We start from the raw sequence: 14,978 nt of genomic DNA on the forward strand, positions 1-14,978 counted from the left end.
CTTTATCTTTTTTAAGCGATTCCAAGAAGTCAGGGCTCTCAAGAAGGTCAGAAAGTAGAAAAAATAAAATGACCACAGTGAGATCGTTTAAAATCACATTAATGTTGTTCTTAAAGGAAGAAGACTTGAGAAAGAAGAGATTTTAAATAAATATATAAATGGAAAATAGCTTCATAGAACTAGACTGAAATATGTCATTTTGAATAAAATGAAAAACAACTGGAGGAACAGCAAGGATGATAATAGACAGACAGAAAAAGGGAAACATTCCTTCCACATAAAAACACTGAGCTTTTCTTTCCCTAAAAACGGTTATCTTGAAGTGATGGCTCCCCTTTTACCTTTCCCTCTGAGGAGTTGTAATTCAGAACAGTTATGAGCTGTCTGAAGTTAACACTAAAGGGAAGATATTTGAGGTAAAGACACTGTGTTAGATGGACGGGCAAAAGCTAATGCTCTAAAATGTTGTTTACTGAGTTTTGGTCTGCTGTCACACACAGCTTATATTCAGTCAAAAACAAATCCGCTTTAAAGTCATAAAAAAGTATAATTTGAAAAACCTCTCTGAAAACCAGATCATCCAAGTAATTCAGCTGTTGTAGCTGTCCGTACATTAGTGAGTTCATCGCAAACAGGAACTGGTAATAACAAATTTGGCACCATTTTAAATAAATGGTGATTGGAGGGTTAGCTATGTAAACTATGTAACTTTTTTAGGCTTCAAACATTTTGCCACTTGCACAAACTACTGCTGTTGTGCTGCCATTTTCATGGTGTCCGGTATAGACAAGGTAAAAGGATAACAATTTAGTGTTTGTGTTTCGTTTCAAAGTAGTCATACTTTTCTGTGGGCCCTTTGTCCTTGCATGATTGGTTAGAGAACAACAACAAGTTCATCTGAGCATTTAACAGACTGGCCCTGTGCTGGGCGCAGACAGGAGGGAGCTGTGTCTACCAAGCCTAATAGCAGGTCAGAGTTCACACAGTCTTGCTTGTACACACACACACACACACACACACACCCCAAATGTATCACTGTGGAACAAACAAAGCTCAAACAATAAACAGCAGGCACATGTCTTCTATAGCTTATCACCACAGATAAGCATCAGACCTACAAGTATGCAAATGCAGCAAAGACAGAGAAGTCATAAAAGTGACACACAAATACACTGTTAGCCTACCTGTGGCATATTAGGACACACAAAAGCACACGTGGTAATTTTAGGCCTCTCCAGTAGGTTGGCACTTAATTTAAGACTCAATGGGTACTTTGTTTAGCGAACAGACATGTAAACACATCAGGAGAAACCTCGAACCTAGTTTAACCAATACACAGACACACCCAACACTTATGTAGGGAGTGAGGCTCTGGAACAAGCACGGATGGTTTCCGTCTACCACTCATTCATTCCCACATTCTCTCAAAAGGATCTGGTGGATTTATTATACAGGGTCATATCTGAGAACGAGGGAGTGTAGATTACTCCTATGTGTCAACTTGGCTCAGTCCAGCCCAGAGGGCAGCCAGCTAGTCACACATCACACATCACACATCACACATCCACATGCATCACTGACAAAGTCAAGTTGTAAGGAAATACACGTACATAAACGTACAAAGAAAGAATACAAAGAGACTCCACCCAATCAATGACCATATAGTCATACATCATTGAAACGCTTACCAAACGGAAAGTCTTACTTATCCTACTTATTTACACATAGCAACAAGGAGGACATACAGACAAGCTGGCAAGTGTATGCTGTTTCACATTACCAGCTTTGCATTCGTATCATGGTCTGTTATTACTTCCAGACTTTGTACAGTGTGGAAAATGGGTGGCTTAAAGATTTTTAATGACAAACAGACTCTCAAGCTCTCTGTGTTTGTTTTCACATACTTGAGCATTTTGAATCACACAGCAGTAGCTATGATACAAGTCTGGTTGTAACAGAAAAAGACTGAAGCAGTCAAGAGGAAAGTCATCTAGTCAGCTCTGAATCAAAATGAGAGCAGCAATGAAACCACACGTGGGCATGAGCGTTCCCCTTGCACAACACATAAGGGATTCCTGGGTGATGTCATACTGCAAAGGCAAAGAAAGAGGGGGTATAAAAATCGTAGGAAAGGAAAAATACATTTATCTTTTTTTTTTCCGGCTTTCTCACTGATTCATGTGTTGGTTCCAGCTAAATGGAACTTCTAGGTATTTCACAACAGAGCAGCAAAATATATGTTCCACATTCAACCTCCTCTGTTGGGAGAAACAGAGCAGAATAAAAACAGCAGGAGAAACAGGGGATAAACATGACTGACCAATTAATGACTCTGGCACAGAATAATCCATGAGATAATGTCACAGAAGAAAAAACACTTGTAATAGACAAACAGACAGAGACAGTTTGTTTCTTATACCCAGAGTCTTGTCCTGACTTTAACCTTTAGCCAGTAAACAACCCATAAAGATAAAAGGGTGATAGTAAGAAACATCAGCATCCTTTAAAGACGAAACTATGTGGGGGCCTGTAAGTGTGTGTGTGTTTCTGTCGATTACCTAAGTATGGTATACAAGAGACCATGCTCTGGCTGCTTATATAGTCCCTCAGACGTTTGTAGTTGTCTTCTTTGGACATCAGGTAGTCAAGTCGATCAAACGTTGCCTTGTCCTTCCGACTCAGTAACTGTGAGGTACAGAGGGGAGGAAAAGGGGGAGGAAGAAGGTCAAAGAGACCATGAAATGTAAACAGATAGTTACAGTGGCGAGACAAAGTATGTAAACCTTTTGGAATTTCATGGTTTTCTGCAATAATTTGTCAGAAAATACTTTTTCCACTATTACTGTGAGGTTTTTACGGTTGTTCTTAATAAAGACATGAAAGATTTTTGTGTAATTATTTAAGGCAATTTTATTTGTTAATACTCTTGACTGTGTTCTTGATGAACACCAGATCACATTTTATGACAAATTAATGCAGAAAACCATGAAATTTCAAAAGGTTAACAGACTTTTCTTGCTACTGTATATATGACATAACAGCAACACAAATATGCTATGACAAATATAATGAAAAACAGGCATATCAATAAAATGATTCAATTTAAGCTACTTTAATTCAGAGTCAGGGTTGAAATTAGATATATACCAACACAGCAGTGGTAAAACACAGAATAAAAAGACTATGACTCAGGAATGGGAAATAGAATGGATGGCTAGATTAGATTTTCCTACTGCAAGACAGTGAGAGGTAGCCAATACAGAGTTATCCGTAGAAGCTTGCTGCTGGAAAATAGACTCGGCCAGCTACAAATACCCACCTAACATCCTAAATATTGAGTTTTTATTTCTGGTTTATTTGTTCTTAAAGCAAATCTAATATAATGTTCTGCTTTGTTTTGCAGCAAATAAAGTTAAATGAAATTATTTTTTTCAGTGTTTTAGAAAGGTACAAACTGAATCTAGAAGTTGAGTCATGGCCTACTAAGGTCAAGTTGCCATGGCTCAACTTCCAGATAACTTCACTACTACTTCAGTACTAACTAAATGTTTTCGTGAAAATACTTCCTCAGAGGGTGCAAAGCCTCTGAAACCTACTTGCATTAATGAACTGGCTTCTAACACAACACTGCAACCATCACTGAAACAAAAGTATATAAATACATAATATTTGTACATGTTTGCTTGTCTGTTTGTGACAAACACACGCTGATGCCCATGAAACACCAACTGATAATAAGCTGTTAGCCACTGTCAGCCCATGAGGATAAGAAGATGATAGTAAGAAACATCATATGGAGTGTGCAAAGACTTCCAGATGATTCTGCAAGCCCTGTCGGTCAGAGAGACCTCTCTGATTAGCTGTAACTGTTGTAGTTAACATGTTTTTTTAGCTGCAGTTCAATATCTCTTCTTCTGGAACTGACAGACCACTGATACAGATTTACATCACACTTTCATATCAATCATACAGGAATCTGCAGGGGTTGCATGTGTATGTATCTGCATGTCTGCCCTTCTGTCCTTTAAGAGGCAGGTGTGCTATGTCATTGCCAGCAACAGCATTCACTGGCCAGCTAAGGGAATCTCCTGTGGTTTTGTAGACCCAAGTATAAGGAATTTCCACCATTACATCAGAACATTGTTTTGTCATTATGTAAGTTCTATGTCTTCAGTAAAAACAGACAGCTTGTCCCTCACACATTTGTAAAGTGGACACAAAGTCACAATTTCCTGTATAATGCAGTCTACAGTTGAATATGTTCAAATTGTCCCCACCACCCAAAGTATTTCATTAAAAGATGCAGCTGCAGCATAAAAGGCACTGCAACCTCTAAAAACCTCAACCAAAGTTCACCGATAGGACACATCTGTTAAATGCTCCTTTTTATCTAATGAAATATGCTGAATTTAAGGTTTCCTGAAAGTTCTAAATGCTCTTTATTTCACTTGTGTGCTAGTTTTTATGAGCTCAGTTTATGTGCCCAGTGTTTCAGTACAGATCAGCGTGACATCAGTTTATTGACATCACTCTACTAAGAAACCAAACTTTCCTTCAAAGCAGGGTAAATACACTCACCGCCCATGTTTTAGTAAGCCTGAAGATGGGAGCACTTTGTAACCCTGACACCACAGCCATAACTGCATGGAGGTTGTTCATGTCACACAGTTTCTATGAAAGGAGAAAATATATAGATCAGACATTATGAAATTATACTGCAAACATTCACAAGGACAGAGCAGCAATATCAGTGTGTCTGTGGATGAGTGTACCTTGGCAGTGCGAATGTACAGACTCAGCACCTCTGCTCTAATCTTCAATGTCTGTGCATGGAGGATCTCTCTTACCACCCAGAAGCTTGTCTAGATAAAACACACACACACACACAAATGGAGATCACTGTACATCACAGGGGATCACTCACAATCCCACCAAAAGTAGATACATGATACTAGAAAACACCTGATAGTGATAAAAAAAAATAAAAATAAAACCTTTATCACTTGTATGTTACATCCTTCAAAATACAATGAGGTTTGCAGATATGTTAAAAAAAAAAAAAAAGTTTTTTCCTTGTTAAATCTTCAGACTTTGAGTCCAGAGCCAAGACCTGCAGTCATGACAACTCTGGACTGAAACCAGTATAAAAGCACAGCAGAAGAGGATGGAGCACACTGCTAATGTTCCATAAGAGTCGAGACAAAAGCTCTGGAGGGAAAAAAGGAGAACTGCAGGAAGAAAATCCAACTTATTACACAACAGATACCCACCATAACTCCTAATATGTCAACCTAAAAAGGAGGAGGAGCATGTGTGTAAACGTGTGTTTAGAGAACTTGGCCGGATAAGTCTCTTTGGGGAGAATGCTGGTAAGCCAAGGTCCTGATTACACGTACACAGAGAGAGAGAAGTCAGTGAATCAATCAGTGTTTAAGCTCTGGGGAGATAGGGAATGGAAAGAGGAAAACGGAGAAGAGTGAGGGAAGGGAGGAGGTAACCAGAGGGGAAGTCAGCTTCAACGCAGCAGGGCTCTGAGGACTTTCAAAGCCCACCGCTGTCTGCACATTGTGTTCTGATAAGACAGACAGACTGACCATCTCCACTTTTTCTTCTATTGCTGACATACTTCTATGTGTTAGATTAATTTACTTTGCCTATGTGGTCAGCATTCTTCTATTAAAACCACAGACCACTATGTGTGTGTCCGCCATCTACAGTACATATGTGATGTGCACAACCTACAGCTGGCTTTTCCTTCTTTTTCCTGGAAACAGTCCACAGACATGTTTTTGTTTCTGGGAAGAGGTGAGGAGCTTAGGAGTGGAGTGATAAATTTGTCCAGCTACATGCTCTCTCTCCGTCTGTTCCTGTCTTCACTTAAAAGTACACCGTACACAGACACATTAAACTTTATTCAATCTAAGGAGGTTCTTTATATCCATGCAGCAGAGCCATATGGAGTTAATTTTCACTATTTCACATGGAGTTGTCTGCAGCAAAGACAAGGGAGTCATGAAAATGGACAGATAATACAAGGATGGTAAACACAGAATGCCACTGTTTTGCATTTTAATTTACGTCTAGTGCTTTGAGACAATGACCCCATTTGTGAAACAAGGTCCCACTTTCAAGGTAAAAAACACTCTCAATTGCTGTCTCATGTATGTTCCACCTTCAGTCTACAGTGGACTGGTGTTTCCATTAACTGTAAAATGTGATTCCAATCTGAAAACAAAACGTGCTGCAGATTCTCATTTATTTTCCCCAGTCGTTTAACTTTTGAGTAATTTACTACACCACTGGGGTTCATTACAGAGCATGAGTCCTCGTCTGCCTCGTGGCTGTGGAGCAGTTGGTAAGGCAATCGTCTATGCTGTCTATGAACTCCAGGGTTGGTGGTTTGATTCCCATCTCTCCCAATTCCTGCCCACATAATAAAGACATGTCGGAACCCTGAACTCTTTAAATGCAGCTACCTGTCCACAAGAATTTCCACTATGTCATTAATGAGGTATCAATTATTATTAAATTGACACTTAACAACGTGTGCTCATAACTGTAGTATTTAAATACATGTTACCAAAAGTTTCTTCAAAATACTAGAAAAATTAAATGGAGCTTCTTAATTTTTATGAGCAGCCTACTTAAAAATCAGTGTATATTCTGCAAATTATTAAGTTTGTAGTAATTAAGTATGTAGCAGAAAAGCTATTTACCCTTATGCAGTGTAGTATGTTGGTTCACCAGATCTTGTCATAACAAAAGGTGAAAAACTGCCAAAACATTAGTTTTTAGATTGTAGCATTTCCCAATGCACTTTAGACTTCTTGCTGCTGCTTGTACGCTGCTCACATTCAGCCTATTAAGTTTGAAATATATTATGTAAAATGTAAATAACAAGCCTTACACATCAAGTTATAATGCAGAATTACATTTACATTTAGTCATTTGGCATTTGTAAGTCGCTTTTATCAACTTACAAGTAAGGTGCAAAGTAAGCACAATATGTAAGCCAAGGAGAATAACTTTAAAGTAAAGTCTCTTGTTATTTGTTTAACAGGATCGTCAGTTATCTTCTATTCCACTGGCTCCCAGAGCACTTTGCCAGCAAAACAGTGACTGGGGGAAAAAAATATGGTTTCAACTCATGCTAAGGAGCTTTCTGGTACTGTCTGTCCTCAAAGTCCAAGTCACGTTATCCAAAAAGCAAATTTTCCTTGGCTGAAATTTGTGTAGCTAACATCTTGAATGACCGTTTGGGATGTGCTATACATGGAGAAGTTTCCACAGCAACACATCCTCATTAGATCATCTCATATTTTTCCTGGGGGGCAGTAAATTTTTGGTTTTAAAAGTCTGGCAAAAACACTAGAAAGGGATTAAAGGCCAAGACAGCTCCTTACATCATTACCCATAACTTGCTGTAGATGATTTCACAGGGCACTGGGGGAACATGTCATGCTCACCTCTGTTTAAATTAGAAAATATTCCTACACGTGCTGTATCAAAAAGCAGAAGCACTTTAATAGCTTCATGTGAAACAGAAACATGCCCTTCTTCAGAACAGCTTCACCTAGAGACAAGTTATTCTATATAAAAATTAACTGGATTGAAATATGAAGGTTGTTAGGAATTGCCATGACAAGCAATGGTTTAAAACCTGCCACTTCTGGAACAGCTAGGTTTATGATTCGGTACTTGGATAATAAAGGGAGATGACATAACATGGAAAAAGGAGCTATATACTCTCAATTTATTGATGGACAAGGCTCATAAAAACTTAAAACTTCAGGAGGAACAGTTTCCCTCTCCTTCTTCGGGTTAGTACTGTATGAGACATAAGCACCAACAGCGTATGTGCCTCACCTGGTTAAATCTGCGTGTAAAGGCCACAACATTGGGAGCAGAGCTGTGCTTCTCTTTCTTGTTCCAGCCACAGCTTGACAGCTCCTGAAAACATACAAACAATTTGGGTAATTAACATTATGCATAGGGGCAACAGATCCTTATATGTAATGCAGCAAAAGTCAAATCATCCACTGTGAAAAGACTCTGCACAGAAAATGCTACAAGTACCAGGGTTATGTAATACCCATTCATGTCAGCTGCACAGTAAAGGCAGCAATGCCACATTAAAAGAGGAGAGATATAAACCTCAAATGTAAACAATGTTGATTTCAAAACATTTCCTATGTGCAACGATATGCCATGATGTGAAAGAACCATTCATACATTTTGTTGGGCCTTAGGGGTACTAGCAAGGATAAGCATTATGCATTTTGTTGAGTGATGCATTTTAATTAAACTGGAAAGAAGGAAACGTGGCAGCTATCTACAGCACATTCCACAGCAACAAATCTTATCTGTACCAATACCGAAATCAGTACCTGGATTTAGCATATTAGCTGATGCCCAATACCAATCTGACACAACACTGAAAGCAACAGCCGTGACTTAAACATTGTGTTTGTAAAACCAAATGCAACAAATTAATAAATAATGAATCATTTTTGGTTATTTGTTATTACAATAATAAATATTTCTGCAACTTGGAACGTGGCATTAAAAAAAAAGAGGAATCAAATCTCCTTGTAAACATGTAGTGCAAACAGGACTTATCCAGGCTTGGCATGCTCTTCAGTGTGATGTTTTTGCAGTAGTGTGATTAAGTTTGTGGCATTGTATTTTGCAGTTCTACCACCACCGCTACAACATTTCCGATGCAGATATTGCAATTAGCTGTTGATGTAGCATAAAGCTGTGTCTTTGGCCCTCTTCATGTTAAAGATGTTGGGAGTTAAGTTTACCGCTACATGCTGTGTAGCAAGGCATGCTACACATGCTGATGACACATGACGTAGCACAAATTGCAAACATATAACTAAAGTGAACATACTTGGCAAATAAAACTGATAACAATAATTCTGATAACAACCTTGTGGATCGAATTATTCAATACCTGATATCGCTTTCTAGGCAATACTGGGGTCAATATATTAATAGTGGCTTGGTGAATCCCTCAACTCTTTCCAATTTAAAGTGTTAATTTAACATTTCTTCATAAATAATTTCCTGTCAATGACCTAATAAAGATATAATTTCCGCACTTCTACTAATGCTGGTCTTGCAAAGTAAAAGCAGCTGTGGAAGCAGCAGTACTGCAAGTGATTTCAGAAACTTTATTTAATGAAGGCCTGTGATTTTGGAACTTGAACAGATAAAACTGCAACAACACACAGTCATTTCTTTCTGAGTACCAGGCTGGGCTCAGTTTGGCTTCTGTGACTGCCCTCAGTAATGAGGTAAAGAGAGGAGACCACACAGACATTGCAAGGGGAACCCAGACTCTCCTTTGGCCCTAACAGGCTGTCCAGAGGCCAGGGACACTGACGTAACAATAGGAAAAATCCTCCTAGCTAGCTTTCCTCCTAATCCCTGCCAGCCCGGCAGAGTTGGGCTACAATATGAACAGCTGAATTAGACAGCAGCTTCCCCCACATAACGTCTCCCGTGAGACGGTCTGACTTTCTAGAAGTAACCCTCGACTACAAAACTGCTCACAACTCCATCAGCTGGACCACATCAGCTTGTCTACCCGCAAAGGGAAGTGTTGCTTATTCCTGGGTGAATCTTTGAGTCGTCAGGGGCGGCCAGCGGGAGTGAAGAAGTAACATATTATATGCAGATGTTAAAGGCAGACATTATTCTGTGGGCGAGTAGATGTCTCGAGGCCTGTGTGGCCCGGGTCAGGGTGAGGACATGACAAAAGAAAAAAGGAGGACTCTAAGGGGAAATGAATGAAAGTGGTGTCAAAACTAGTAAAATATAAAACATGGTAAGAAACCCTACAGCATATTTACAAACTTGTTTCCTTCAGAGTCTCAGGATGTAGCTAAACCAGTGGGTAGTGAGACTCAAATGTGTCTCACTAACGAGAACTCATCATTTAGTTTGGTTGGTGTGTTTGTATGTTTCAGGACTCAGACCACCACCTGACCACATACTGTAGGTAAGTGGTACACCCAAGAAGAGGCGCACAGATGGTCTTACAGCTCACTTGCTCACTTAGCCAGAACATTTTAACAATTATCACGGACACTGCCTTCTAATTTAACCGTCCAACACATCCATCCAGCTAAACTTCAATTCATCTAATCGCTATTGTTCTTCAGTTGGGTAATATCTAAGCCCAGTTTCCTCATGTGTACTTAAGCAGCAGGGAACCAATCCACAGCCTCTCCAGAAACTATTAGGATTTTATTTCCTTTATTTTTCTTGAGACTTTATAGCCTCGTTTCACACTCAGCTGTTACAATGTGCAGGCAACTTTTTTGTAGTCTTTGGAGAAAGGCTTTGACAAGGCAGCAATGGCAATGGGAGGGTTTTAATTGCTGTAGTAAAAAAGCAAAGTAAAGAAAAAAGCTTTTTACGCCAAACCACAGACAGCCTGTCATTTCCACATGCTGGTCTGACTGAGCAGCATTTTCATTAAAGCACAGTTCTGTAGGGCTGCTAGAAGCTGGCTGCATCTACAATGTTGGGCAAGTATAGTTAACAGGAAGGCCAACTTATGTCATCATATATCCATTTTGCCCTTGTTTAAAACCAACTGTAGATCATATGCTGCTTTGCAAATACAATGCGAGATGTTTTCTATAAACAGAGGTACCGGATGAATAAGATAACCAGCTCCAGCAAAGCCACAAATTGTGATGACCTCATGCAAAATACCACAGCAATGCCTTTTGTTTTTGACTAAATTGTAAATGGAAAACTCAAGTGCTGGGATTGTATGGTACAAGAGGCCACAGGCCAAGACAGGGAAGCCCCATAATGATGGAAATCAAATGGAAAAACCGGGGAGAAAGAGAGGAAGTGTTGGAGATCGAGAAGAAAAGTTTGTCACAGGAGGAGGGAAGATGGTGGAGATAGATTTATTAAGGATCACAAAAGCAATGCAAAGGAAAATGTGCATGTTTATCACGTTTACAAGAACTGGGTGACCTTATGGACAGACGGAGGGAGGGACAAACCAAAAACTTTATGCCTCTGGTCCTGGCTTTTGCCAGCATGAAGGCACAAAAAAGGCTGGGACAGGAGAGAAAAGAAAAAGACAACAAAATGCACTGTTCAGTGAGACGGCTTTAAACTAGAATAGACCTGGCAGCGTACGAACCAGCAGCATCTTGTGGTCTTGTGGTCCCTTGCTCTGCATATAATAAAAAGAACAAACTTTTCAAGGATCTTTTAAGTACTTGTGCTCTACGTGATTCTTAAGGTAGCACAGACCATCTGTCACAGCTATTTAATCCAGACCATTTTATATTAGATTATATTCCCAGAATTACTGTTCTCTACCTTACAATAATTTGTTTTAAAGCAGGTCTCCACTACTCCTAAGAGTTTTCCGTTTGCACCTTTACTGAAACTGAACCTCAAACTTCAAACCAAATCCTCTTCAGTAAGGGAAAACTTGTCATTGTGGGTTTTTTTTTTTCCTCCTTTCACAATGATAAATGTGTATAGACCATTGTTCTGACAGGCTGTAGTGTAGTGTGTAGCAATTATTATCCAATCCCAACACAAATAAAAACATATGTAGAGAACAGGGCCCTACAGAGAGCTGTGTGCAACATCTCACTTAGAGTTGTGGCTGGATGACAGAAAAAACAATATTTGAGGGATTTTTTTTAATCTTACAATCAGTGCTGGAAAAAAGCACTCTATAGGCAAGGTTACCTGCCTCAACCACAAGTCATCATCACCTCTGTGACTCGCATGAGACTTTCAGTCTGTTCAGAGGATTTCTACACTGGTTGCTCAGACATGTGAGAAGCTGACATACTTCTTGTGGTTATGTAAAATCAATCCAATAGCTATATTCCCTGAGAGCTGAAGCACAACCTTGCCAGCCAAAGCCACTAAATTACTCACTTGGCTGTTGTCATGGCTGTGTCTTAAAAACAATGGCAACCCACTACATCACTCTTTTCCTTTCAGGCTCTGTTTCATAAACATTCAGCTGTAGATCATCAGCTGCACGTCTGATTATGAAATTAGGAATGGCCCACTGGGAGAGAAAAACATAGCGATGAACAGAGAAAAAGTCCTCCATCTGTCTTTTATTTCATCACAATTCCTCCACATTTGCCTTTTTCCCCACTTGCACATCATTTTACTCTCTATGTTTCCCTTGTCAGCTGATCTATCCATACTACAGTGAGTAACTACTCACTCCAATTCCCCTCTTGAAAAACCAGCCAATGCTACAAACCATTAGGAATCAATGTATCGTAAATTTAGATGAGAGAAAAAGATTTAACGACAAGTTCCTCGCGCCCCCCCACCCCGTCCATAATCCATCTTGTCATTTTAACCACAGCCAAAGAACACATCAGCGATTCAGCTGAGGACTGTACGTTAACAATCAGTCTGCTCTGCACTGTAGATTATTTTGCCATCAAAAAATAACTTCTGTTGTTTTCATTTATTACACATGCACTCCACACAGAACTCAGCTCTTTGTCAGTTTTTCGACCATCTTTCTGTACTCTGTTCACAGACAAGAACCACAAGTATTGTCAAGATGAGCTTCCATTATGTTAAGGAAGTAAATTACGACAACCTTCATACTTGTGTTATGAGCTGTCAGTTAGATATCATCTAAAGCAGATGTTTTTAGATTGTAGATTTTTGTCTGCTGTGTTGTACAGGCATTACTTTTACCATTTTTACTTACAGAACCACAGTTTGGAAAAAAGAGGAGTAAGTGGCCCTGCCCAGAGGGCTTGGCAAGACTTAACACTCATCTCCTCACTGTTTTTTGGTGTCTCCATCAACAATCCCTGTGTAATCTTTTACTGCTATTGTGACAGACAGTTATCTTTTCTTCCTCATCCAGAGGCTCTGGCTGGACTCCTCAGGCTCCTCTCCATACATCTGCTCCGAGTCAGTGTTGGAAGACTTGAGTTAATGAGAACTTCTGTTCTACTGAAATCACGTCTGGGGAAATATTTTCCAGCTCATGCCAGAATGTCTGTTTATGGTTCATATACACATGTAAAATGCTGTAAACATGAACACACAATAGCCGTTGGGTACTCAGGACCCTCAGTCTGTCTCAATACACGCTCGATACACATTCACTGACACACACATTTAGATTATGTTATGACAGTTATGATGTGTTTATGGAGAGGAAAATATTAAATGTTTAACACAGACACAGCTAGTTTATGATCATTTCAACTGTTTCAAGTAGCCAATACAGTTATTATGGAAATTACCGCAGCCTTACCACAAGAAGAGCACCAAAAATAGTAACATCAGAGCAGCTCTAACACGACAGACTGCTGATACAGAGCTTTTAAGGCCTGCATAGGACAACATTTCTACTATGCTGTAAGCATGCAGTAAAAATGTTTTTAATCAGCATGATCAGTAGATCAGCAACTCTTGGAAACAATCAGGTGGAAAATTTGAATCGTCTAATGTTCGTTTTTATGCAAAAGTCAAAATGTGTCAACTTGAAGCCTTCTGAAGAACATCTGGACATGTCAGAGTTTTGTAATGCAAGAAACTCTCCAAAGGCCGCAACTACGGGCCAAATGCCTCACAACTATTTTAACAAATGAGAATTGCAACACATTACTTCATGAAAATTAAAGCCGTTTTCAGACATGCAGTGAAATCCTGATCTTCTCTAGACATTACCCTAACAGTTCCCTAGTACAAACTAATGGTAACATCCTAATCAGCCCATGTGAGAATACTGCAGGTAATTGTCCGAAGAATTCACAGCAAGTAAGTGAGCGTTGCCTTTCAATAAATCCCCTCAGCAAAAGTGAACTCACTCAGGAAAGTGGGGTTTTCATACATAACACACCATTTCTAATTATGCAACTTCAATATGCTGTAAACAAAACACTGTTAGGTATATTTGTTTTGTGTCGTGCCTCATATACACCCAGACACGGACCACGCCTCACACAGACCAAACAGACTATTTCCCAGTGTCAATGCGCCTCATATGAACAATCTCCTGTTGTGCAATGTATATGTACAAGATTAACTCCAGAAATTAGCAGGAGTAAATGTGTAAAAATCTTAATCTTAATGTGCCAATACCACTAACTAAGTGCAAACACATTTCTTAAGGACTCACATGTGACACAGCATTTAAAGGGTGCTTAAAAGTAAAAAAATGGGCTGTATGTCAGTAAAAACACTATTGTGCAACTCAAGGATTGAACTAAGTTATTTAATATTTTCCTACTCAGGCAGTGAGCAGGGTCAAAAAAAACACACACACACACACACACACACAAGCACACACACACCTGCTTTTCCCATCATACATATGTGAGGAGAGCAAAGAGACTGACAGCAGTGGAAACTCTAGTTGAGTCAAGTTCAAATGTAGCTGTGTAGCTTTTGCAGCCAATGCTGTGAGACAAAAGCAGGGTGAGAACAGGAAAAGCTTTGCTAGTGCACTCTGTTCTTGCCAAATTGCTGCTGGGTCACTCTGCATACTGTACACTCTGCTACCACTTTTCCTCCAGACTGCATCCTTCATCTCCTTGTCAGCAATCTCTTCAATCAGGTGAGTAACGTCTTGCCAAATACCCTCTCTTGTTCACTACTTTCCCCCGCATCTTTTTTCATTCCCACTTCAAGGGACTCCACCAAGGACTCTACAACAAATGAAACCATACTCTAGCTTACCTGAGTCCTTAATCTACACGCTGAAAGCCCCTTATAAAGCCAACTCAGTAGGTCAGCCAGTCAAACTAGACTGAACACAGGAGCATGTCTGAATTTAGAAAAACTTTCAGCAGCCTCTGCTTGAACTCTGAAGACGATGGGGCTGCAGTCCTGTTGACATCAATCACTTCCCCCAGAGTGAAAAAACACCAATACTCCACAGATAAGCCCTGGAAAAATCTGCCCATAGACTGTAATCTTTAGTCTCTTCCATT

The 14,978-nt window shown here is 39.6% G+C and overlaps 1 protein-coding gene across 2 annotated transcripts in view; it reads right to left on the reverse strand.

Annotated features, from left to right (window-relative positions):
• Positions 1–14,978, reverse strand: part of ralgps2 (Ral GEF with PH domain and SH3 binding motif 2) — a 63,490-nt gene that overhangs the window by 27,267 nt on the left and 21,245 nt on the right. For both annotated transcript variants that reach the window (XM_026345456.1, XM_026345455.1), the window contains exons 6-9: positions 7,867–7,950; positions 4,773–4,862; positions 4,579–4,671; positions 2,559–2,685 (exon numbers count right to left, since the gene is read on the reverse strand). In XM_026345456.1, the coding sequence (XP_026201241.1) occupies positions 2,559–2,685; positions 4,579–4,671; positions 4,773–4,862; positions 7,867–7,950 (394 nt within the window). The remainder of the gene's footprint in view (positions 1–2,558; positions 2,686–4,578; positions 4,672–4,772; positions 4,863–7,866; positions 7,951–14,978) is intronic.

The sequence above is a fragment of the Anabas testudineus genome, chromosome 4 (genome assembly GCF_900324465.2).
Source record: "Anabas testudineus chromosome 4, fAnaTes1.2, whole genome shotgun sequence".
Taxonomy (NCBI): Eukaryota; Metazoa; Chordata; class Actinopteri; order Anabantiformes; family Anabantidae; genus Anabas; species Anabas testudineus.